Source organism: Eurypyga helias, unplaced genomic scaffold, assembly GCF_000690775.1.
Source record: "Eurypyga helias isolate BGI_N326 unplaced genomic scaffold, ASM69077v1 scaffold101, whole genome shotgun sequence".
Taxonomy (NCBI): domain Eukaryota; kingdom Metazoa; phylum Chordata; class Aves; order Eurypygiformes; family Eurypygidae; genus Eurypyga; species Eurypyga helias.
In genome coordinates, this window is record NW_010229918.1 from 23,052 (window position 1) to 47,624 (window position 24,573).

Sequence of the window (24,573 nt, forward strand, 5' to 3'; positions counted from 1 at the left end):
CCTAATCCTTTATCTACCTTGTTAATTGCTGACGAGACTTATATTAAATCATGGCTTAGTCTCCTGTAGGAGCTTGAATAAATGCTCATTCTCTCTGCAGGGATTTGTTGTAAGTGTTTGAGCCAGGGATCACCACCTCTGGGCAATGGCCATGGATTATACACATACTCCACTTTCCCCTCATGTTGTGTATAAAGCTGGGCTGCTGCAGTGGTTCTTGATTATTGTGCAGACTTCTTCCATACCTAGTGTTAATTTTTCACTTTCTTGTGACTGTCATATTTCTGCTGCCTGACAAGATTCCCATGCTGTTTGGAAGATGTTTGTATCCCAGGATAATGCACTGTATGTTGTTTTTCCATGCCTCAAGGAAGAAAAGCTCACAGTGAGCGTTCACAGGCATTTCATAGGCTTCTGGGTTGTATTTCAGACCCTACCATTCAGACTCAGCACACCTCTGAGAGTGGAAGAGCAGATTTTCAGCTCACCTCACCACAAGGACCATCAGCAGACAAGAACAGTCATCGAAGATTATCTCTAGAAAACGCAGCCAAAACCACTTGGGAGATAACCAGCGGTACAGTGCTCATTCTGTGTTATACTGCTCATCTCAGTTGTGTGTGGTGTGGGGACTGTCTGCTGTAAATGTCAAAGGACCCAGGAGCAGCTCACATAAAATACACATGTCTGTGTTGGGGGGGATTATGGAAATCAAACACCCTGCAACAGAATTGCTTTTGAGCATTGATAAAGATCTGCAGGATTAAGCAGAGTACCAGAGCAGCAAATGAATAAAAAAGAAAAATTCCATGCTCTCATGATTGAAGGGAAAGAACTAAAAATAATTTATTCTTCAAATCTCTATTAAATTTAACGCTGAAGTCTCCAAACATCAAATGTACAAGAAATTTTACTTGTCCCAGATAAGAGTTTAGGATATTAATTATGGTACCTGTGTAATATCAGTTTATTTTTGTTGGTTTTAAAGGTCAGTGGCCAATTTATTTTTTTTTCTGTCAATCAACTTGCTTTGCATGTGTCAGGAAAGTACATTATTGGGGTAAAAATCACCCTTGTCTCTAATGAAAAGGCACGGCACTTCCCATTAAAAGGCATAGCTACCAGCTTGTCAAGTGGGCATGCTACTGAGATCTGTGAGCAAAGAAAAGCAAAGAAATTGTGATTACTGTGGTAGCTATTGGTGCAGGCGCAGCTCATGAACAGTCAGGTTTGTAACGCCATAAACCTCAGGAGCAGTGTTCTAGTTGGGAAACCCAACTGATCTTGCCCCATAGTGACCAAGCATGTGCTTGGCTCAGTGGCGAAGGCGCAGCCAAAGGCATAGCCTGGACACTTCTGGCCTAGTGTTAATGTGCACGGGGCTGGGAGAAGTCGTTGGTGCAACACCGCGTTCCCCAAGCAAGGGCGAGCTTACAGGGTTCTGGATCCTTGTTTACACTGTGGGCACAACAAGCTATATCAACAAGAATATGTCATACACAACTCCCTTCTTTGCACTGGGCATTTACCATTCCTGAGCCCTGTGCAACCATCCCCTGTGGTGATCTTGGGACAGCACTGCACTTCTGCTGTTCGCTTGAATAAATATTAATTTAAATTTCATGGGGGAAGTGGAGCTTTCATAGGTGATTTTATTACCTTGGTGTTTAGGCCCTGCTATTTATAATAATATCTCTTAGATTTATTACAGAGCTCAAACCAGCGTGCCTTCTGTAGCAGGTGTGCAGTACCTTTACAGAGGTAAATTGTTTTAAAGCAAGGGAAAAAAAAAAGAGTGAGCATTGTTTATAGTTTGCCAGTCTTATTTATGCAATGCTGAAACCTTCATTAAAATGTTAGGCTGCAATTAGAAGCTTTAGCATAAGTCTGACTGTGGAGAAGAACTAATTAGATGTTTAGGTGATCATTCTTGCATTTATCTTGTTTGCTGCAATGTTGTGATTACACTGTAATTTGCATATTTTGCTAAGAGGATACTCCAAATTGTTCATTACAATTGACATGGAAATTCTGAGTTAAAAAGAAATTCCAGTATAGTTTGTGGTGGAGAGATAATAGGGTTTGGTTTGGTCTAAAACACCCGTTCCTTGCTCTTGTAGACTCTTACCAGAGTGCTCCACTGCCTACAGGTCACAGCCAGTGCTGAGCTCCGCAGCCAGCGTAAAATGTGTTGGGCTTACAGTTGGACCTGATGGTCTTAAAGGTTTTTTCCAACCTAAGCAACAAACTACAGGTTAGGATGTGAACTGTGGTTTGGTAGCTTTACCCTAGCTATCTGCAGTAAACTGGAAAAATCCCAGCAACCCAGTAAGAAGGCAGCTGCTTTTCCTGGCATTCTCATGCTTTCTTTTGCCTTCATCTGTGGTAATTGAGACTCCCTCCCCTTCAAAGCTGCACAATCTGCCTGAAGTGATACCAAATTATATCTAACAAAACTAAAAAGAGTAGAATACCATAGAAAACCTACCGTCTTCTGTGACAACAAGCATTTTATTACTGCAGGGCTACTTTATTATTGCATTTTTAGTATTTTTTATTGAGCTTTTTTAATACGGTTGGTTGGTAACTTTGCTTTATGAAGCCAGAAAGTTTCAAGATCTAGTGAATAATCCACACCAAACTACCTTTAATGAAGATAAGGGAGTATTGCATACTTGAGCAATTCTCTTTTTCTTAGATGCTATTTGAGATTGGTTTTAATCAATCAAATTGACATTTTTTTCTATAACATCATTCCAAACAGTAAAAATATAAGTTAGCAATGAGAGTATAAAAATGGCCTTTTCATGTTTATCTGGTGCACTCAATCTTTAAATCCATTTCTGCAGTTTATTGTTTATTTTAAAATTGGCAGATTAGTACTGCCTGTATGCAGGGAAACGTGGTGAAACAGATATCTTCATACATTTTTCATGTCACACAATCTTTCATCAGAGCTGTGGTTTGAAATTGAGATTTAAACCATAAGTTCTGGACATAAAAGAAAGTGTAGAACTTCAGCAATAAAGGAGCAGATTGTAATATTATGAACATTCCACCAAATATGTGTGATTGGCTTTTTTAAATGTCAGCCACAAGAAATGTGTGTAGAGGTGATGCGCAGGGCCGTGGGTCAGTGGTGGGCTTGGCAGTGCTGGGTTAACGCTCGGACTCGATGATCTTAAAGGTCTTTTCCAACCTAAATGATTCTGTGCCTATAGAAAAAGATCAATAGCCAAATTTAATAAAATTGTTTTTCTAGAATGAAATTCAATTGAACAGTGTCAAATCTGAACAGCTAAATAGTTCCAGATTTGCAAATTGCAGGCTTGCATGTCCGATATCACAGCCTGCGGATTTTTTGAGGTGTGACTGGGAATTCTTTGATTTGCCTTGCCTCGCTTAGAAAGCAGCCTGGATCTCTTTCACTGCATCCTCATCACCCTTTCAGCTGTATATATCTGATAAGCAGAATATTTCTGTATTAAACTTATTTTGCTGTACAGCTTCCAGAGAAAAAGATTGTGATCAGGGTGAAAAACAATTTACATGTTTGGCATTAAAATAAACATTGTGTGTTTCAGATGAATGGGTGTTTCCAGAAAGTCTCACTGAGGGTGTTCAGTTGGGTAGCAGGGAGCAGTTCACAGCTACTGAAGATTCAGCCTGCCATAATGAAATCTCACCACAGAATGCCTCTGTTGAATGTCACAGCAATGAACAGGGTGATTACCGAGTGAGTAATAAAGAGATTTTCACATTTTCATCAAGACCTCAATCAGCTCCTCATGGGAAGTCTCCAAATATGTCACCAGAAGGTTGCATTTTCCCTTTGGATTTGAAGCAAGACAGTAACAGAGTACGTGGGGAAACCCAAACTGAAGATCACTTCCAGGGAGCTGACAGCAGTGAAGAGGTAGGCCATTCTGTACATGTAGTTCTTGATAAAGTAGTCTTCATCCTAAAACTCCTAGGATGAGATTCTGTCTTCAGACTAGACAGGGAGGATAAATCATCTTTTCCCCATATACCTTCAGGTAGATTTGTCTTTGTCAGGTTGCTGTGTCTGAGTGCAGGAGTGAAAACGCAGGTATATCCTCTGTAACAAGTGGCCAAAAGAAACCTGTCAGCCCCTGCGCTACCTGAGAAGTGTGAGTAGAGTGTGTCGCTACCACAGGAGAGATTTTAGGAAAGCCTGCATCGTAGATTTGAGCAAGATGTAAGACCATCATGGCTGAGCAGAAATGCAGTAAATAAGGCTTCATTGTGCCTTTGAAAACTCCATGCAGGGGCTGTTTTGCTCACCAACACGGTCAAAAGTGAATTAAGAAATTTCAGCTTTTAATGGCACTTGATTGGTATTTCTGCTTTATATCCTGTGTGAGCTGTGCCAGCATCATTCTTCTGCAACGTGGAAGTCCTCAGCAGTAAAATTAATGAAAGAAAAGAAATATTTTAAACAAATGTATCAGCTGATACTGTGTGGAAATTCATGGTCAATGCACTCAATAGCTGAATTGTCATCACCGTGACAGCTGAAAGTTTCTACCTTTATGAACGTTCTAGTGTATCTCATTTTTAATTAGAAAATCTGTTCTTAACACTCCAATCTGCTCATAGCTGGGAAATAAATCATGGAATCATAGAATCATAGAATGGTTAGGGTTGGAAGGGACCTTAAAGATCATCTAGTTCCAACCCCCCTGCCACGGGCAGGGACACCTTCCACTAGACCAGGCTGCCCAGAGCCACATCCAGCCTGGCCTTGAAGACATCCAGGGATGGGGCATCCACAACATCTCTGGGCAACCTGTCCCAGTGCCTCACCACCCTCTAAAGTGCAAGCGAGTTACATAATAGCGAGATGGACTGAACAGAAATGCTGCTCTATGTTCTGTATTTCCGAGAAACCAAATCACTGGGTTTATAAGAAATTTTTCTCCTTTTTTCTACAGTCATGGGGGTTTAGCCGTAATCTGGGGCAGCATATTGTTTATTAACTAAACCTGTAAGATTTTTGTTATTTCAAAGTTCCAGAATTTCAGAATTAAATCGGTTTTCATCAAGCTAATAGTTTATGAAGAGTGCTGTAGGGGATGCCATTCTTAAGACACAGAACTGTTTGGATTTCAAAGAATGTCTTTGTTACGCTCATGCCAAGCAGGAGAGGTCCCTGTAGAAGCTGTTAAGAAAATCTTTCCATAGTGCAAGAATTGTGGAAGCTTTGCAGCACTCTTACTCAGCTCCAAAACTTTCCAATTTGATTGTTTGTTTAGGGTTTACTTGTGGGGGGGGTGGAGGAGTATTAAAGTCCTTTGTAAAGATGTGTCTCCAGAGCAGTGTGGAGGTGGCAAGCGACATTTCTGAAGAAGTACCCAACAATGAAAGCTGTGCTGCCATAAGTGAGGGAAAATAGTGTCTTTCAAAACACAGTGTGTGTGGCATACTGAACTGATGAACTGTAAAGCAAGACAGATTTATAAAACTTCATTAAAAGCTAAATTCACCACTGAACTTTGCTGCTGCTTAAGCCTTCACTGAAGAAGGTAACTAACCTTCCATGCCATTGTCCTACCCCAGGTCAGTGCCAAGCGCAAAAAGCCAAGTATTCCTGCTTTTACAGCACAAGAACAACATTGGGGCACAGTATTAATGGCCGTTCTAGGGGCTTGATGCAGGGCAGACTGATAGAAGCTCTGTATCTTCTTTAAAAAGATGTAAGGTATTCTATAAACTAACACCCTTCCTTTGACTGTGTGCCGGAAGTGTGCTAGGGAACAGCCTTTGTTTCGCTGCTCGTCTCCGGGTGCAAACGGCGTTAAACAGTATCAGCCCTGCCGCTGGAGATGCATTAGCCTTACAGAGCTAGAAGACAATTACATTAAACAAATCTACAGCATGCTAACAAATTATCTAGAGGTTTTTTCCTCAGTCTAACTACTACATTAGTAATTCATAGTTAAGCCTGCCTTTCATGTGAGCGAAGTCACTGAACCAACAAATTACTTAGCAGTCGTATTTTGCCCGTATTCATCCTCTTTCTTGTACACATAGATTCTGCGTCGCTTCTTCAAGTCAGCTTCGTTCTGATAATCTGGATACACTTTCACTACTCAGATTGCTCTACTTTGCATTACTGAAGTAAACTAGAAAACAGTTGGATTTCAAGCACTGAAAATACAGGAACAAGGATCCTGGAAAAGCCGCAAGAGCTGAACATAAGACTGCTGACTTAATAGTATCTATTTTAGCACAGTTTAAGGTAGCTTTGCAAAATTGCCAAAATTCCTGAGCCCAACCATAACATGTTTCCCAGTTTACTTCACTTACATGACAAAATATTTATTTGACTAAGTTATGCTGAATCTTGCAGTGCTTTTAAATAATATTTGTTAATCTAATCTGACATGCTGAAATAAGCTACATTGTTAAAGGTTTTCAGGCTGTTACTGTTTCTCATGATCATTGCATTACAGCTTTCTCTGAAATTTGAATATATTCTGTTTGTGTATAACACACATGGATATGTACATGCTCCTCAGCGGTATCAAGTAAGATAGATATCTCAACCTACCATTTAAATAATTGCAAGTGACCATAAACCTACAATTTAAATAACTGCATGTGAGCATTCCATTTCTCCTGGGAAGTATAAGTCAAACTTAGCTTTAATTAAAAAAAATGTTTTGCATATCTCCGTAGTTATCTTGCAGTGCTAAAAAGTCCAGAAGTTTTCCCTGGGTTTTTTTATCACTGCGTCATGAATTTTAAAATTGCAGTTAAAGGAGCTAATCCAACTCTGCATTTGAAGTTCATGGAGCTGGCAAGGAGAATCACATACTTTTTTATTAAATCTGTGGAAAATCGGTGTTATCTACAAAAAATATTTACGCATTTGTAAAATAGACAGGTTATGCATCAAGATAAGTTACAAATAAGTGAACATTGACTCTTGCATATCCTGTGAGCCGTAAGATGTGCACAATAACTGTGCTAGAGTTACACAGTTTATGTCATTTGGGCTTTTGGGGAGGAAATGTTTCAGCCTGCAAACTGAACCCAGCAAGTATTTATGAATTCCCTTTAGTGGTTACTAATTAGCCACTGAAATAGTTCAATGCTGTGATTCAGTTATCAGAGTCAAATAATCAGTAAAGGATAAAAATGGCTGCTTCCCTTGGAACCATTCACCATCAAGTGACTTACTTTGTAATTATATGAATGTCCGTGCTTTCAGCTCAAATTTCTGTCAGAGACTTTGTACAATTAACCTTGTCATGGCATTATTTACGGATTCTGTCAAACTCAGAGCAAAACCAAGAACTCTTGCTTTTTGCAGGGGGGGTGTGACCACATGTCACAGAGTGCTCTCAAAAGTGCATTTGTGGTTTAGTTCTAAGTGTAACACAAGTTCATCAGTGAAGCCTTCAGTGAAGAAATCCAGCATTTTTCTGCCCTTATATGATTCAAAGAATAAAAGAATAATATTAAGTAAGATTAAGTGCCCTTACAAAAGCTTATGGATAGTTTCACTCTGATACCTCAGTAATAAAGCTCAGCGTGCAGAGGGGCTGTATCGCAGCTGCTCCTAGGGCAAACCGTGCCTGACAACTTTGGTGGCCTTACAGCATTGTTGGATAAGGAGGACCTAACATCATCTACCTGGACCTGTGCAAAGCATTTGACACTGTCCTGTGCGACATCCTTGTCTCTACATTGGAAAGGCATGGGTTTGAGGGATGAACCACTCGGTGGATAAGGAGTTGGCTGGTTGCACTCAGAGTTGTTGTCAGTGGCTTGATTCCCCATCTGTGGAAGTGTCCAAGGCCAGGCTGGATGAGGCTGGGAGCAACCTGGGCTATGGAAGGTGTCCCTGCCCATGGCAGGGAGTGGCACTGGATGGGCTTTAAGGTCCCTTCCCACCCAAACTGTGCTGGGATTCTGTATTCAGTGATATTACCAGAGGTGAGCAGAGTGATCTCAGCAGGAGTTATTCCTTCTGTGTGTAAGTTGAAGCAATGTGACAATATGGAATATTAATAATTCAGTGGAAAGACATCACTGTAGTGGATTTTTTGCTTACTTTTGTTTACAGTTGTAATAAAATCTATGGAAATGATGATCATCATATAACACAGGCTGGGGAGGTTACCAGCATTCTAAATTTGGGCTGACATGTTGACAAGTGTAATCTGCTTTCTACTTTTCACTGCTTGAGATGTAAGACTCTGTTTGTGGTATACACAGTGTAGTTGCCAGGAAGAGCAGCTGGGTTTCACAATCCTTGCAAATTTAAGAGTTAGACAGCAGAGACTAAAGAGCCATTTTGAAATTTTAAGGTTATGTAAACTGTATTGTGTGGTGATGAGAGGGAATTACTCTTCCTTTGTTTCCTAAATTTAGGATGACAGCGATGAATTCATCCAGAGCACGGAGAACCTTGAGATCAGCCACAGGAGGCAAGGAACATCTGATTCAGCAGTTTTTAAAGAGATCCCATTAAAGAGCATGTCATGGAGGGATGAATACTGGAAGAATAAGGGACACAGCAAACCTAACCTCGAAGAGACCTTCTTATCAAAACCCCAGAGTTCCACTGTAAGAAAAACAGATTCTGTTAGCTCTCACAGAAGCTTAAAGCCTACCTTTTCTCTGTCTCCAACTGGAAGTAAATCTGAATTCTTTAAAGTAATTGCAAATGGATCTGAAAAAAATGAAAGATGTGAAGCAGTTTCCGGTCAGTTAAAAAGATCTGTCAGTAAGAAGTCTCTCAAGAAAATCTCAAGAGAAAATTCATGTCTGACAACACAGACTTGTGTAAGTGATTTTTTTACTTGGAAATTAAATTATTAGAGTGTATAGAGAAGCTGTATTAGATACACCCATTGGCATGAGGTTTCGCATCCAGATGTATTCTGGTTTCATCATAACGGTATTTCCTGAGCTCAGTCTGTTGAAAGTTGATTTCATAGTTTCTGGTGGCACGTGAAGTAGTACCCCAAATAAAACAGAAATCTCAGAGGATTCTAGATAAAAAGAAGTGTCCTTGAGCAACTCACGTTTTGGAAATATGTCAGTTAGAAAGCGGTTTTGGGCTGAAAGAGTTTGAAGGAATATTGACAGACTTTGGCAGCAAGACAGCAGTGGGTTTGGTGGCTGTGGGAATGTAATTATTTTAGTTCCGTTTTGAAACACTGTTCTTTGTTGCAGAATTAAGTATGAAAGGATAGTTTTGTATGGAAGGGTAGTGAAGTGAGGGCTTACAGGGGAGTCTGTTCTAACCTGCTCATATGGACGACTGGTCAAGTAAAAAAAAAATGCTTAACCAACTCTTCCTGCTATCGGTTTGTCAACTACTTAATACGCTTTAAGGACCTGGTTGCTTGTAATGTTTTATTTATGTTTTAATAGAGTTCTCTATTATTAAGTTCAAATATTTTTAATTAAGAAAGAAGTACAGGCCTCTGGGTAGTATTGCAGGCATGTAGATAGCTGGTAATTAAAGTTTTCCGCATGTAAAACTGCATTCAAACAGTTCTGAATGAGTCATTTGAAACTAGAAGAATGCAGATGTCATTATGTATAAAATAAATCCCTTAAACCACAGGTTTTGTAAATCTAGGAAAAGTTTTAAGTGCTTAATAAAAATACTTTATCATAAGGGGAGGATATGCAAAAAGACAAGATAAGCTTTTAATTACTAAATGAAATACTAATTTTAGACAAATTTGAGTATTGCAAAATTACTTCTTACATCAAAAGTTTCTCCTAAATTATGAAGTGAACTTAATCTCAAATTCAATTTTCAAATTCTCTCTTTGAAAATTGGCTAAGACAATTTGTGAAGAGGCTTTTTTGTAGTAGCCATCTGAAGCTACAGAATGAATAGTGCAAACTGAAGTTTTTCTTCAAAGGGTTCTTTAGGCAAAGAAGGTGCCACAGCAGGTTGGGTGAACTTACCCAATCTTACCACAAGGTTTTGTGTGAGGCAGAGGTACAAACTGCAGAACACTTCATACACGTTACTAGCTTTTGGCCTGTGCATCAGATACAATATAATGCTTAGTTACAGTAACAATTCAAACAGTGAGCACAAAGACAAATGAAAATACAGTGATGTTTATTTTAAAATGTGTGTGCTAGCAAGTTACCAAAATAACTTTTAAAATGTGGTGCTGTGTGTAGCTTTGCAGAGAAATTTTATGCTGTGCTTGACAAATAACTAAATGTTATGTTGATGGTGTTTATGATACTGTGATAACTGTGCAATTGGGTTGTTCCTAGCTTTGCATTTAATGCTTAAGCAGTTTTAGCTGCTGGACTGTTGAGCTTCTGAAAGCCTGCTTTTATCTTCTGGTTTTAATTGCAGTGGAACAGCAACTTCAGCAAAGGATCCAAACTGCAGTCCGTGACGGTGTGTGTGCTCTTCTTCCTTCCTTAATCATGTGTAAGTGGGCTTGACCTTCACAGCTGAACAGAAATCTGTTAACTAATCTTTTCTAGTAAACATTTTCTTTCTCTTTTATTATTGTAGCTTGTTGAAGATTCCTCAAGGGATTCACCAGGATATGCATTTCATTCATATATTCTGTTCCATGATCCTGTCTATATTGTTGACTTTCCCATTTTATTTTACAGGAGTATGACTGGAAGAATTACCAGTCAAATAGACTGAGTTCATCTGAACTACAAATGCTGGCTAGCATGAAGAGACAACAAAATGAAGAATTACGGGATACTGGGATCTCCCATGGACTGAGCGCATCACAGATGGACAACTGCAACATTAGCATAAGTACAAGCAGTGATGATACAGCAACCTGGAACTCTGGTTTCCCACCAGTAAGTCTAAACCCACAGTATTTTCTCTGTATAGCTTCTATCAGTTCTGAGTCTCAGGGGTCTTGAAGGTTAAAATCTGAGTAGTTTTGAAATGTAAGGTATCATTACCAAATGTTTTGTAGAACTTACTCTTTAAAACCTGCAGCCACAACACATGCACTTCCAGCAGGTTCTGTAGTACCACCATGGACAAAGAACAAATATACATTCCTTCTAGAGTCCTGAATAATCATATAGGCTGTACGGCTTGTCACAACAGTGGCTGACAACCTGCAGGTGTGTGATATAGTACTTAAAAATAGCTCCAAAATGAATGAAAACCAGATATAACAGTCATCAACTGTACCACAGTGTGAGTAATGGAAAATAATTGCGTCTTACAGTGATAAATTCTCATTACTGAAAAGCTAACTGTTTAAAGGAGTGAAGCAGGAGAACCGTGGCAAAAAGCTGCAGTATTTTGAGCTCTTAGTATGGGATCCTTCTGTATTTCACACTTTGTAGCCTTATTTGTCCTTTTTTGGTACAAAGTGGTACAAAATCACACACAGCTCTGCACTGTGTGACAGAGTACTCTTGTAAGAAGCAGAGGAGCATTTGTTACACTCCACCAAAGACTACTGAATGTATGAAATCAGAGTAACATTCCAGCATCTATATAAAGGTACTTGCAGGAGCTGCTGTAAAACTAGATAATCTCATAGTCCATTTGTATCTCAGCAACATCGTTCTTATTTTATTATAGGTGAAACAATAATAAACAATTAATGTGGTTAAGTAAAGCCCACAACATAACTCTGAGGCGTATCCAGCGTTAGAAGAGTAAAACTGCTGTGTTGCCCCAGTGTAAACTATTGTGAAGGAAATGCTCTAAAATGTTAGGTGTATATTTACCTCCAGGGGTCTGCAGGGCCCAAAGAGAGGCCTGTAGTAGCAATCTTCTGTAGTGAATGATCCACCCAGCTCCAGGGATCTGCAGGGCCCAAAGAGAGGCCTGTAGTAGCAGTCTTCCATTGTGAATGATCCACACAGTGTTGAAACATCTGCCATAGAGAACAATCCACACAGTGTTGAACTTTGTGGTACACAGGTAAATGAAGGTTTTAAATGAGAAGAAATGTATTAATAGGTGGGTAACTGTACAAATAAGAACATGGTTTAGAGTAATATTTTGCAGGATATCAGTGAAACATTAGTTGGTTTTAATGATTTGTGTCAACATCACACATTTAGTTGATATCATCATATTTCCAATGTGTTTTCTCAGTACTCATTAAACAGACTCAAACACGGTGTAAATCTGCAAGACTGGACAATTGGAATTCAATTAAATAAAGAGAATAGTGGTCTCATTAATTTTTGACTAGTTTAATTATAAGGAAATGGATAAGAATATTTAGAGACGTCAGGTTTGGTTAATAATACAAATTACATGACTGAACCAAAATGAACTTTTAAAGTAAAATGTACTGCTCCAGTATTCAGTGAAGCCCAGTGTGATTGCAGAGGCAGATCTTTGATCTTACTGCCTTGATCAGACTCTGTCTTCAGACTAATACCATCCGTCTAGAAAAGTGTTTCGATATAATGTTAGTTGTTTAAATTGTAATATATTAAAGCAGTAGTTTTTCATAATAGTCCTCTGTGGCCATCTTTCCATTTGTCTTTGAGAGGGAAGTTTTTCTGATTTCATTGAGTTGACTGAAGTGTTGGTGTGTCCCACACACACAGCCCTGTCAAGTTTCTCCTCTGCATTTTGCATGGTGAGCACTGAGGTTTCAAGACTTAATGTCAAGAGGTAATTGAGAAAACAAATCCAATCTTTCTAAGGTAAAGAATAACCACTTAGTCCCTTGCTATGGCAAAGACTGCGGAAATTCAGCTTCCGCAGTCTTCCCTGCCCGCATATCTCTGCCTTTACGCACAGAGAGTCTCTGCACCAGACAGTGTTGGTTAGTCCCCAGCAGCTTCACTTCATATTTTCCTCTCTGAGATAGCTGCCATGGCACCAGCTACTCACTGAAGTAGTACAAGTTTTTGAAGTATGGTAACACTGCTTGATGTAATTCTGTTCCAAGCTTTGGGAGAATGCAGAGTAGTCATGTGAGGGTGATCATTCATTTTCTAGACCGCTAGTATCTAAGAAGGTTATAAACAGCATTTGTTAGGGAAGGTGATTATTTAATCATCCCAAGTTGTTTAACGCAAAAGCTTTTAAAAGAGTAACTGGGGGCATTTTTGGTATGCTGGTGTTATCCTTTTGTATGTTTGGATGTGCCTACAATGTTTCAAAAGACTTTGAGAGTAGTGATGCTGTGTCAGTATTCAAATGAAAAAGTTAATGTAGGCCAGTTAGTCTAATATCATTGTCAAAACAGTGAGAAACCTGGTCTGGGATTCAGTTAAAAGAGATTTAAGGGGTGGCAATATGAGTAATGACAGTCAAGATGGTTTTGTACAAAATATGTCTTGTTCAAAAAATGCTGATATGTTGATAAAGTTACAGTTGATGGGGGAAGTGCTCAGATGTCACATGCAAAGACCTTCCTAAGTATTCATTAAGTAATGAACAGCCTACCATACTGACAAAGCACACCTTGAGCAAATTTAGAACTGGTCAACTGACAAACATCCAGAGCAGTCAGCAGGGCATTATCTCCGAGTAGATTGTATTCGGAGGGACCCACTTCATGTTTCATTCAGAAATCTGATGTTGTTCAGTGTTTTTTATCGGTGATCTGCAGTTTAATAGCCTGGGGTATACATCCAATGGTGAGTTGGTCTAATTCGTCCTCTGGCTTTCAGATCTATAGATCTGCCAGATAACTTCACATAGCTGTTGTCAGTGAATCCCCACACACACGTTCACGTGTGCAGTAAGCATGTTAGTGTCTGCGTGGGTGATCTACATAACGGAGAGACCAGAATAATCCTGGCTGGGGCGACTAGAACACGTTCAAGGGTTGTTCCTCATGGATTTCAGTCTTGTACCATCCATGATCTTCGTGTAGGACCTGAACTGAGTAAGGTCATCATTTCTTCAGCTTCCAGTTTTTACTAAGAGGTGTTCCTTATATGTATATTTATTCCTTACGTATGTTATATGAAAAGTATGTGTAGAAGAAAAGCCAATTTGTTTTTGCATTCCTGATCTTTAGTACCACTGTCATTTGAGATGAGTCAAGAGAATTTGCAAACGATCAATCCTTCAAAATCAGATGTACAAACTGCAGAGAAGTTGGTGTGTATCTGTAGCCATCTTCCAGTTCCACAGGCAAATAATTTCAGCAGCACACTGTATAGAAAAGAAGTAGAAATGATCATCATACTGGAGTTTGAGAAATGGAGGACAGCTTGAAATTCTTGTCGTGATTGAACTTTGCTTACATGTATTTCCAGGTTGTATCTTTCCGATTACTTAAATCAGTAGTATCTATTGCTTTCTCTTAACGTTCTTCAGCATTAAGAAAGGAGTATTTTTATTCCAGTTTTTCGTTCCTTTTATACAACATATTTGTCCCTTAGTGGAATCTGTAGCAACAGCACCACCAGAAGGCAGCTTTCTGTGTTGTCTTTCATTCTGAAATACCTGTGTTGTTGTGCGAGGCAGGGCAGCATATCATCATTTTAGACAGCGAATTTATATATCGGAGCAATGTTTTATATATAAAACATTTCTAGTGAGTTTCTTTTTTCCATCACTTGCCATTGTCAGTCTGATTTCCAGATTCACTGAAATCTTTCTTGTTACAGAGGAATGAAGCTCAGAAACCCTTCTGAATGTGAAGGCGCAGAGATCAGTCACATTGCTAAGTTGCAGTTAGAACAGATGTCCTTAAACACCTGTAAAACAGATCCACTAAAGCTGTGCTTTATAACCTAGGATAGTTTACCAAGAAATGAGTATCTGCTGTCGGGAGGGATTGCTGAAATACAAGTTGTTTAGCAGCTGCTGTAAACTATGACAGCCAAAAAGGAAGAAAATAGCTTCAAATATTGTATATTGCCCAGCATAGCTATCAGTTCTACGTATGAAAAACTTCTATTTTAAGATGGATTTACTTCGAAGGGGAATTGTAGACCCTTGTAAGTGTGTGTGGGGAGCAGTTACAAATCAATAATATGTGTATGTGGAAGTCAGTATTTTTAAAGACTTTATTTGAACTGTGTCTTACCTGAATGTTTTCTGAAGTCTTAAGGTGTACGAAATTCCACGTTAGCTTCGCAACAGTATGAAGGACACAGCTCTGTGTATTGCAGAGAATTAACGTGAAGTTTATACCCACACATATACACGTGATCCAAAAAATTTGCAAAGCATACAAAATACTTCTGCTTAAATGCCTTGCTTTGTTCTAGAGATCCAGTAAGCCCTTCTGCCTTCTCAGGGAATCTGCTCAGTAGCTTCTCGGGTAGCTGTTTCCAGACTCCAGACACCACTCCAGGTGTAACAAAACATTCTGGAGCAAGTTCATGTATAAGATCCCCAAAATTCCTAAATAGAAGTTCAGTCAAATAGGCCTTGATCTGCAAAATATCCGAAAGGGTACTTCCAGATTCTTCTGGCCTCCTTTGTGATGATTCAGGAAAGAAAGCCACTTAACACAGAAATGGTCTGGCAGACTGAAGTCTGACAGACTAGAGGAGTGATATTTAAACCCAGAATTATTCCAACAGAGAGCTCAGTTTGACAACCCCTGGAGGGATCTGTTCCCGTCAAGTCAAATTGCAAAACTGAAGCGGACTATTCTTTACTGTGAAATGAGACTAAAAATTATATAGACAGATATTCTGGTTCATAGACTGCCTAATTCACTTTCTGTCTCATCCTCAGTCTTCCACTAGCCATCATTTGGGAATTGCACTATCCACCACCAGGCAGTGACTCATATTTGGCAGTAATTAGCATGTCATTCATCCTGAACATATATCTTACAACATCCCTCCCCACTTCCTGAAACCATGAGAACATACTCATTCTTATATTGATTTCTGTAAAAATAAACTGCTTTCATAATGCTTAGTATTTATTTTAGCACTTCATGTACTAAATGGTACAAGTGTTGTCAGTGTATGCTTGTATTTTCACTTCTTTTGCATTTGCTTCAGTGGTGTGTTTAGGACTGCTTTTGAGGTGTGGGACAATGGCAGGGGGGGCTCTTTGGGAAGCACTACGCACGTACTGATAGAAGATGTTCCCGAATATTTATATCAGTTTATGAATATTTTTAGTGGCATAAGCCAAATGTAGTTTGAAGCCTTTGGGGCACATTCATAAGAATGGGTAGGATGGGTAAGACAGACCTGAAGACTACAGAAAGTTCTCTTTTGGATGAGTACTCACACAGCCCACAGTTAGCTATTCATGAACAGCTTAATCCAGGTTTCAGATTGTCAGTGTCGTAGAGAACGATACGTGCGTTGGCAGACTTCACTGGGGACTGCTGAAATTACTGCTAGTGCTGCTTCTGATGAGAGAGAAGCCATGCCTGCCACCCTGTTAGCTCTGGCTCTGTGTCATGTAACGCTAAGAATGGTTGGTTCTGCACAAATCCAACTAAGAGTTCCTGCACCGTGTTTCCTGTACGCGTACAGCCCAGACTGCTCTGTCAGGCAGGACTTTGCCACTCTTGCCTTTCTGAAGTTGCCTGACTGTCCCAACACTCTCACAGGCAGTAGAGAAACAACTCCTTAACTCATGTGTGTTTCTACCCAGACGAGGATCATCTGTTATGTTGTACTTCTGCACAGTTAGGATCTGAACACTCATTTTAAATTCCACAGATAAAAGACTAAAATTCTACTATCAGAAGCTGAGAATGTGTATGCTCAGAAAGGATCTCTTACAGACTTCTGAACATTCTGAAACTCACTATCATTTTTTGTTTTCCATAGCCCGTCAGTCAGGAGCATCACTACCAGAAAGAAATGAGCCCACTTTCTAATTCCAACCCACGGTAAGATTCCGTTTATAGCCCAGGCGGTAAGGATTCAGTTAGACTGTTCTGAATATTAAATGTGACATTCTTTGATTTAATCTTAAATCTCTTTTCAATTGCAACCTCTTCTCAGAGATCATTTTTTGTTTTCCATAGCCCGTCAGTCAGGAGCATCACTACCAGAAAGAAATGAGCCCACTTTCTAATTCCAACCCACGGTAAGATTCCGTTTATAGCCCAGGCGGTAAGGATTCAGTTAGACTGTTCTGAATATTAAATGTGACATTCTTTGATTTAATCTTAAATCTCTTTTCAATTGCAACCTCTTCTCAGAGGGCTTTACTATTGCTCGGTTTAGTCACTGTCTGCAGCCTGCCTGCGTTGTCCTGGGCTGCAGAACTGAATTCCACATGTTTTGAATGTACCACTGTGTATTTCAAGTAGCTGACATAGGCCTTGCTCCTACACCTCCTTTGGCGTGTGATTCAGCAAGTTGCCCCCATCTGACATATCTACACCTATTTCCTTTTCCCTCTCCACTCTGAAGGCTTAGACCTCCAGTTCTGTACGTGACTGTAGGTCCCATGGAATCCCTTTGGTAAAAAAGATTTTGCTGTTATTTAGACAGAACTTTGCAATAGATAGTCCAGTCAGGGGAGAGTGTTACAACACTGTGGGATAGTTCAAAGAGATCCCATGTACAACATATTTTGGCTATCAGGTAGCTTGATCTGTGTTGTTTGGAATCAGCAACAAAATGCCTGTGACTTTAATAGTAGGTGAGATGGGGATTTGAAGACAAAGGGAGAGGGTCGCAATGGAGAAATGTCAAATGGAGACAATCAAAATTATTTGTCCCGTTTCAGAACTGCCTTGTACCTGTGAAACCCAACGTTGTCAGTTTTTAACAGCCTGAACAAGAAGTGTGCTTATTTTGGAAAGCAGTACTGTTTCACTTGGTGTGATTAATGTGGATTTTGCCTGTCCAGGTTTTACCTGGACAGTGTATGTGTGTTGGGAGGAACAGGAGGTGAGGATATTTCAGATACAGCTTCTTTATCTTTTATCAACAGTCTGAAATGTTTTATGACAGCACACTGCCAGTCATTTGTGCAGGATAAAATGTATTTCTTCTCACACAGATGTCTTCAGTCACTTGTCTCACTTGCCATCCACATTTTTATTATCTTCTTGTTAGGTTTTATGAAGTGAACGCTATGAAACTTGCTGTGCAAGTTCACCCAGATGTATCAGTTACTGCAGCACGCAGCCATCTGTTTCCTAGGGCACGCAGTATATTACTGGAGTTAACGTATAGTCCTGGATTCCTGTTCCCTTGCACATGTAAATCAAAGCGCTCGTGTTGGTCTAGAAAACCTCTCTGCCTTGGGTGGTGTTGTCAAAGGAACCATCTCTGTCCTTATGAATTGTTACAGTGGATGAAGTTGATGGACATGCTTGACTGTAGTCCACAGAGTAAGATAGCAGGTACCTAGCGACTGACACTTTGTCAAGGACTCTTTATTCCAGAACTGATTTCATAATTCTGATGGCATTAGAAATGCCTATATTTTAGTGCAAGCTACGTAGTTTGTTGTCTTCTTGCCCATACATTGGTTGAGTCAGGTTTTATTGAGTTATTTTTATGCATCTGCTAAAGCAATTTGGTACTCGGTACATTTTATATACTGAAAAACAAAATAAACAGCATTATCTGTAAAAATAAAGTGTTTCATCATACCAAGTTAATATGATCAACAATGAAAACTTGTATGTAATGAAATTTAAAACAAAACCGCATAAATTACGACTTAGTTCTTACGCTGTTTTAATCCAGTACACACAGTAGGCTTAAATTTCTCTAGAAATCATTTTCGAGAAATGCAAGCAAAGTATTCGTAAAATACCTGACTTGCAAGTGCCTCATAAATTCAGTAGCCCTTGTGAACTGCCAGAAAAGCATTATTGGGCTGTAAATACAGAAGATGACAAAATTATGAGGTCAGTTTGCATCATGATGTAAAAAGTGGAGATGATGTGACTTGAATACCATTATTCACATCGTTACCTTTCATTTCTAATGGAAAACTCTGTAGTGCCTTTCACAGAGGGTGTGCACCTAAATGAGAGGGAGATAAAATTAATGGTAATTCTATAACTTAGTTCCTAAACTGTTTTTAAAGCCAATTTTAAAGCCTAATATATGAGCAACTGGAAAATGTCTAAATCCGTGTACGTCTACTGTAGCTGCATAGGGGAACTCTCGGACTGTTGGAAAAATTGATAATCTTATGTAGATGAGTGGGTATAAATGCCATGGCATGATGACAGTTCCGTGATGCACTTCCTGAAACAACAAGTAGTTTGTTGTAAAGAGTGATAGAGAATTTGACAGGTCTCAAGTAACTCGAAAAAGTGTAGTAGTGATATTTTCTGGGAAATAAAGAGGGAGCAAGGTGGAAGCTATTGTCCAGTAAATGTAGCTTCTGCCCATAATAAGATAAAAGAACAAGCCAGGAAAGAAAGCACCTGTGAAGATAATGGAAATGCAGTCAATAAAAAGACCCAGCTAGACTCATTTTCCATTGGTTCCACTGGGTGAAGGTCATAAGTCTGCCAAGAATATTGCTGCTGCAGTACAAATCACCTCCACATCGTGCTGCTTTGCAAGGCGTAGAACCAGCCAGTGAAAGGAGACAGGCTGACTGCAGAGGTTGCAGAGCCAGGTGAGCAGGATGATGTGCGGCGGTGCAAGCCTTATCTGTGCAGTCCCACTGACTGATGTGTTGTACGCTCCTGCCCAACTTCACAATTGCTCTCTCCCCTCCCAGTGGGAAGCTGTAAATATCCACGTTACTTCTTCCTCCAGTGCAGCGACTGGAAATTGCCTTGTACCCTGCGTCTGCTTAGTGAGCATTTGTCCTCCAACAGATCTGTGTGTCACAGGTTTGGAAGTTTCCATGAAGGAGATGCCGAAAGAAAGTGAATCTTCTAGAGGAATTTCAGCTGCACTCAACTGCAAAGTGTGGTGCTGCTCTCTGGAAAAGATCACCTGAGTGTACTTTTACAGAGAGATTTATGGGTAGAGTCTTAAGCCTCCTTACTGAGAGTCCATCAGTAGCTGATGATGTAGATTGTCGGCACCAACATTCCAAGAAGAAGCTGAAGAAGCAATGAGGTCTCATTTTACCAGGTTCCCATCTACCCTTTCCAGTGTCTTATTCTTCTCCACGGTGCTCTGAGCTGCACCCACGGAGATGATTGTCTCCATAGGTTCTGCTGTGAAAAGGGAGCGTTACAGCAGCTGTGAAGTGGTGGGATGCAGGACAGTCCCCAGCCCGGCCAGCAGCCAACTTGTAAACCACGCTAGACTTACCTGCTCCATCCATGCAAGTCAGTGGGTGGGATTTTTTCTGTATAAATTAGATTCCATCAGAGGTTTTGTTGTGAATAAACCAGAAAACTCTTAAAACTAAGGGGCATACAAGGTCCCTTCAATTTTAAGGCAAACCAATGCCGTTATGAAGTGTTTACTAAAATTGCTAAGTGGAAATATGATGCAGTTCAGGCCAACGTTTTGTCTAGGTTTGTTTTCTCTATAAAAAGTGTCACCACTGTACTGTGGTTTATGTCCTTTGTCTCCTTGCCACTTGTGGATGTGATATGAAGTTCCTTGTGTCTATAACGGGCTGATAAGTGCCACCCGTCTTTGACACATGACGAATCGTCACTGACCTCACTTCTCCTGGGCTGACTAGAGCAAGCTGTCTTGTCACTGTAGCCTGCGTGTGTTACATGAGACTGGTCAGGACGTCATCATCCTTCATGCCTCCTTAATAACCACACCCGGGCGAAGCAACCACAAAAACACTAATAGCATTTTCTTCCCTTTTTTGATAAAGCTGTCTCAGTTATGACAGATTTATAGATTTCAGCTTTATCATCACAAAAGAAAGGTTCCATTGATATGGGGTTTCACATCTTTGAGGAGGACAATAACTACATTTTTCAGAAAACAGTGTAGGTTTTATCTTAAGGAAAAAAATCAGAACCCAAAGCCCTAATTGCTACTTTGTCAAACAATGTGATTTTCTTAATTTTGTAATGATATTCTTGCACAGCAGTTCAGGTAAGGAATCATGAAAGGGACACACAAGTTCCTGTAAGTAAATAAATTTTTAACTTCTTTTCAAACTTGATTATTGGTAAAATTCAGGTATATTAGTTAAATATAATGAACACCTTTTCCTGTGCATAACTGACTGCTCTGTGGATTTTAGGAAGTCAGTTACTTCTTTCACTTTCTTTAAAGGTTTGTGCCAGAGGTGTCTTTTCTTACAATCTCTTGTTGCTATGAATGTTGCCACTATCACGGCACCTGAAATTTGGATAGTATATCAATGATTCCAGCAGAAGGCCACATCCACTGCAAACTCCCAAGTATTAAAAGTGTGTTCAGGTGTCAGAGTACAGTTCAAATACTCTTGTCCGTCCCAGATGACAACTAAACGTTCCAATAGCTGATGCATGTGTTGTTATACCATTGAGAGATTCAGTAAGACTGAACTCCCCTCCAAAATGGTGCTTTAAAAAAAGGATGGTAGCTGTAACATTTATTTGCACTACACCAGAATTCTCCAACATGCATGCTGTGAAATTCAGACAGAAAAGGTCTTTGTCTCCCATATTTCAAAGCAAAGGCTTAAATAGCAGAATCACTTAAGAAGGAAATTTAAAGATTGAGTTTTGCAAACAAAGCATATTTATTTTTAGGATTTATTACAAGATCAAAGTCATACAACTCCATTAGTTCTGCAAAACAGACAATAATCGTTATGAAGTATTATAAAATTACACAACAGTTGTCAAAATAAGCGAACAAGAACAATGTTCCACAAAACGTACTTTGGTTTTTCATTGTACTTGTTCAGTTCCTTTAACTCATCCACAAAATAGAGTAATTTGCAATAGGTCTCCCAGTCGTTAATCTGAATTAGCAAAGTTCTGCTGCATTTGTCAGGCTGTAATATGCATGAAAAGGAACATAACAAAAGAAGCAAATGGCACAGGAAACATCTAATTGAAAAGGTTAAGGTTTTTAATCATGATATAAAAAGCTTGGCTGTGGAAAGGTTGTTGAGAACCAAGGGGCTAACGTGTAAAAGCTTGTTACAGTAATCCAAGAATGGCTTTCCCTTGTATGGGAATCTGAGAACATGAAAAAGTGGCAGCATATACACTCAGATTTGAGTATAAAACATGGCACATGCTTCCACACTTGCTGTTGCATCTGTGTTAATATCAGATAGTTAATCTCTTTTTTTGTTTGTAGCTTCAGGGCTTATTGGGAATATTTCTTATTGGTTCCCCCATTTTTCTGAGTATTCCTCGGCCATTCAGAGGTGCCTGACCGTGCTTATTTGTAGAGATGGAGAACAGGCAGGAAAAGATTGTCCATGTCTCTTAAGATCTCTGAGATTGAAGGGAAGGGGTCGGTGTTTCCTTCTAAGACTTCGAGGATTCCCTGTTCGCGGTGTTGCATCTCCTTCAGTTCTCAGCGGAACTGTTGCTGTCGCCCTTCCTTTAGGAGCATGGTATTTGGCAGGCTGGACTTGAAGTGGTTTGGGGGAAAAAAATGCTTTCTCTAAATATGCTCGTGATTTTCTAAATCTTAGTGCTAGCAAAAAAAGAAAGTTCCAGTAAGGCATACAGTAAATGAAGATATTATGTATTAGGGATGGAATGAATTTGTCACTTTGACGGATGGTGAGGCGAAGAACAGATTAACAGATTACTCATAGTCAGAATGCAGCTCACTGTGAAAAATGTGCAGGAAATGATAAGTGTGGGTTTGTGCTGATTTAATGGTATTTTGAAACTACGGTAATGCTCCAGGAGAACAATACAATGTAGCTCATGGCTAGCATTTTTTTTGCTCATCAGTGTATTGCCAGATTGCCTGTAAATAGTTAGGATATTTCTTTTTAAAACTGAGCTTTCAGTTCATGCAAAGTCATATGGACACATATATTTGTTATTTTTCAAGATTTTTATTAAAATGTGCATTCACAAATCTTTAATTTTATGTATAAGTATACTCTATATTATTTTGGCAGTATATCTTGTTCTTCTTCCGTATACTCACTCAGTTTCCCGTTATAAAGACATTGCTTTTTAACAGAAGTAAGGGCTGAGATTTTAGCTGATGGTTGCACAGAGTGGTCCTATTTTCCTTAAAATATGTTTATACTCATGATTCACACATTGGCATTCTCTGGCCCTCTACAGAGTTAGTCAAATTATCCATCCTAAAAAATAATTCAGCGATTGTGCTCCTTATACTCAGGGGTGAGGCTGTTCTCCTCTCGTATTCGTAGAGATTTACGAAGTAGTTTACGCAGTTAAGTATCACCTTTTGTGTTATTTATTGATTGTACTCTTCAGATGCTTAATACTCTGTCAGTTTGATGTGTTCTTAATGATACAAAGCTGATGCTGTTTTTTCATTCCCTGATTTGCTGTAATGTAGCCCTTGCCTTGAGTTTTTTAAGTTTGCTGCCAGGCTGACCGAGTAATTTGAATATTCCTTTTAATTCCTGTATAGATTGTTGGACAAAACCCTACTAAAACTTTGAAGCATTTCAATTTTGTTAATAATGTGTATTAAACGATCCCATTGAGTTAAGTAATACAAACTAAATCTCATCCAGAGGAAGTGCAGTAAAGTGTGCTGCCTCAGTTCACAGCAATGTTAAAAAGATCGTTGTACTAGGTGATTTGCCATTTTCTCACTCCAGCCAGCAGGATAGACTAGCAAGCAAAAAGATCAGTAAAAAATCAAAGTATCAAAGGTGTTCATTAAGATTTAAATCAAAACCTTCTGATTCTTCAGATTTCTGTTGATGGAAATAATTTTGGTACATTAGCATTGATAAGTGCTACTTAATAAAGCATCACTGATTTTCTCAGAGATTTTATTGATGGCTGCCATTTTCTGCAAAATTTAACATACTGCCATAAAACAGAACGATGTTTAGAAGTCCAAAGGATTCTTTTGCTTTTCATCACAGTTCAACTGTCATGTGATATTTCAATACATGACAAATGTTTTCTGAGTGTGTTGGGGTTTTTTTAAGAAAAGACAAAAATATAACAAGATTATATAACATTTTAAATTATATTTTGGTGTGGAGAGTAGCTTTCAGAATAATGAAGAGTTTCAGTGCAAGCGTTAAAGGTGCAGATACTTGGAATGCGTGTGGAAGCAATTCCCAGCCTGCCGACAATGCAGCAATGTCAGAAGACAATACTTAGCATTCCACACTGATCAGGAGAGCTCTAGATAGTTTATTGCCTGTTGATTGTATTGGTTACAGCTGGAGGCATTGATAGCATAAATCGTGTCTTTAATTAGTCAGAACACATGATTAGCTTTTCTGTTTTAAGGAGATAAACTAGCTTCTTAAAGAAGTTCCCCCAAAATACCCTTTGTTCAGTCAGATTAAAACCACAGTCTCATGTCTCAGCATATTGCCAGTTGCCTCCACGCTGGGCAAGGTCTGTCCATTTCCCAGGATTTTGGTTTTAAAGGAACTCGTACACTCTCTCTCACACACACATCCTTTCGTTGCTTCCCAAGAGCAACTGCAGACTCCGTCGTGGGAAAGTCTGTCTTGACTGCTAGGCAGCATCTATCAGAATTCCCACTGTAGTTGCTGTAATTGCACCCTGCTGCAGTTTGGCCAAGAGGATTTCAACACACATGAGATGGGGGGTTTTAATATTTTTTTTC

At 39.4% G+C, this 24,573-nt stretch overlaps 1 protein-coding gene across 1 annotated transcript in view; it reads left to right on the forward strand.

Annotated features, from left to right (window-relative positions):
* LOC104516257 (chromosome unknown open reading frame, human C3orf67) overlaps positions 1-24,573 on the forward strand; it is a 48,374-nt gene that overhangs the window by 18,158 nt on the left and 5,643 nt on the right. Inside the window, exons 10-13 of the mRNA XM_010160538.1 lie at positions 431-577; positions 3,585-3,916; positions 10,639-10,842; positions 16,738-16,799. Coding sequence (XP_010158840.1) covers positions 431-577; positions 3,585-3,916; positions 10,639-10,842; positions 16,738-16,799 — 745 coding nt within the window. The remainder of the gene's footprint in view (positions 1-430; positions 578-3,584; positions 3,917-10,638; positions 10,843-16,737; positions 16,800-24,573) is intronic.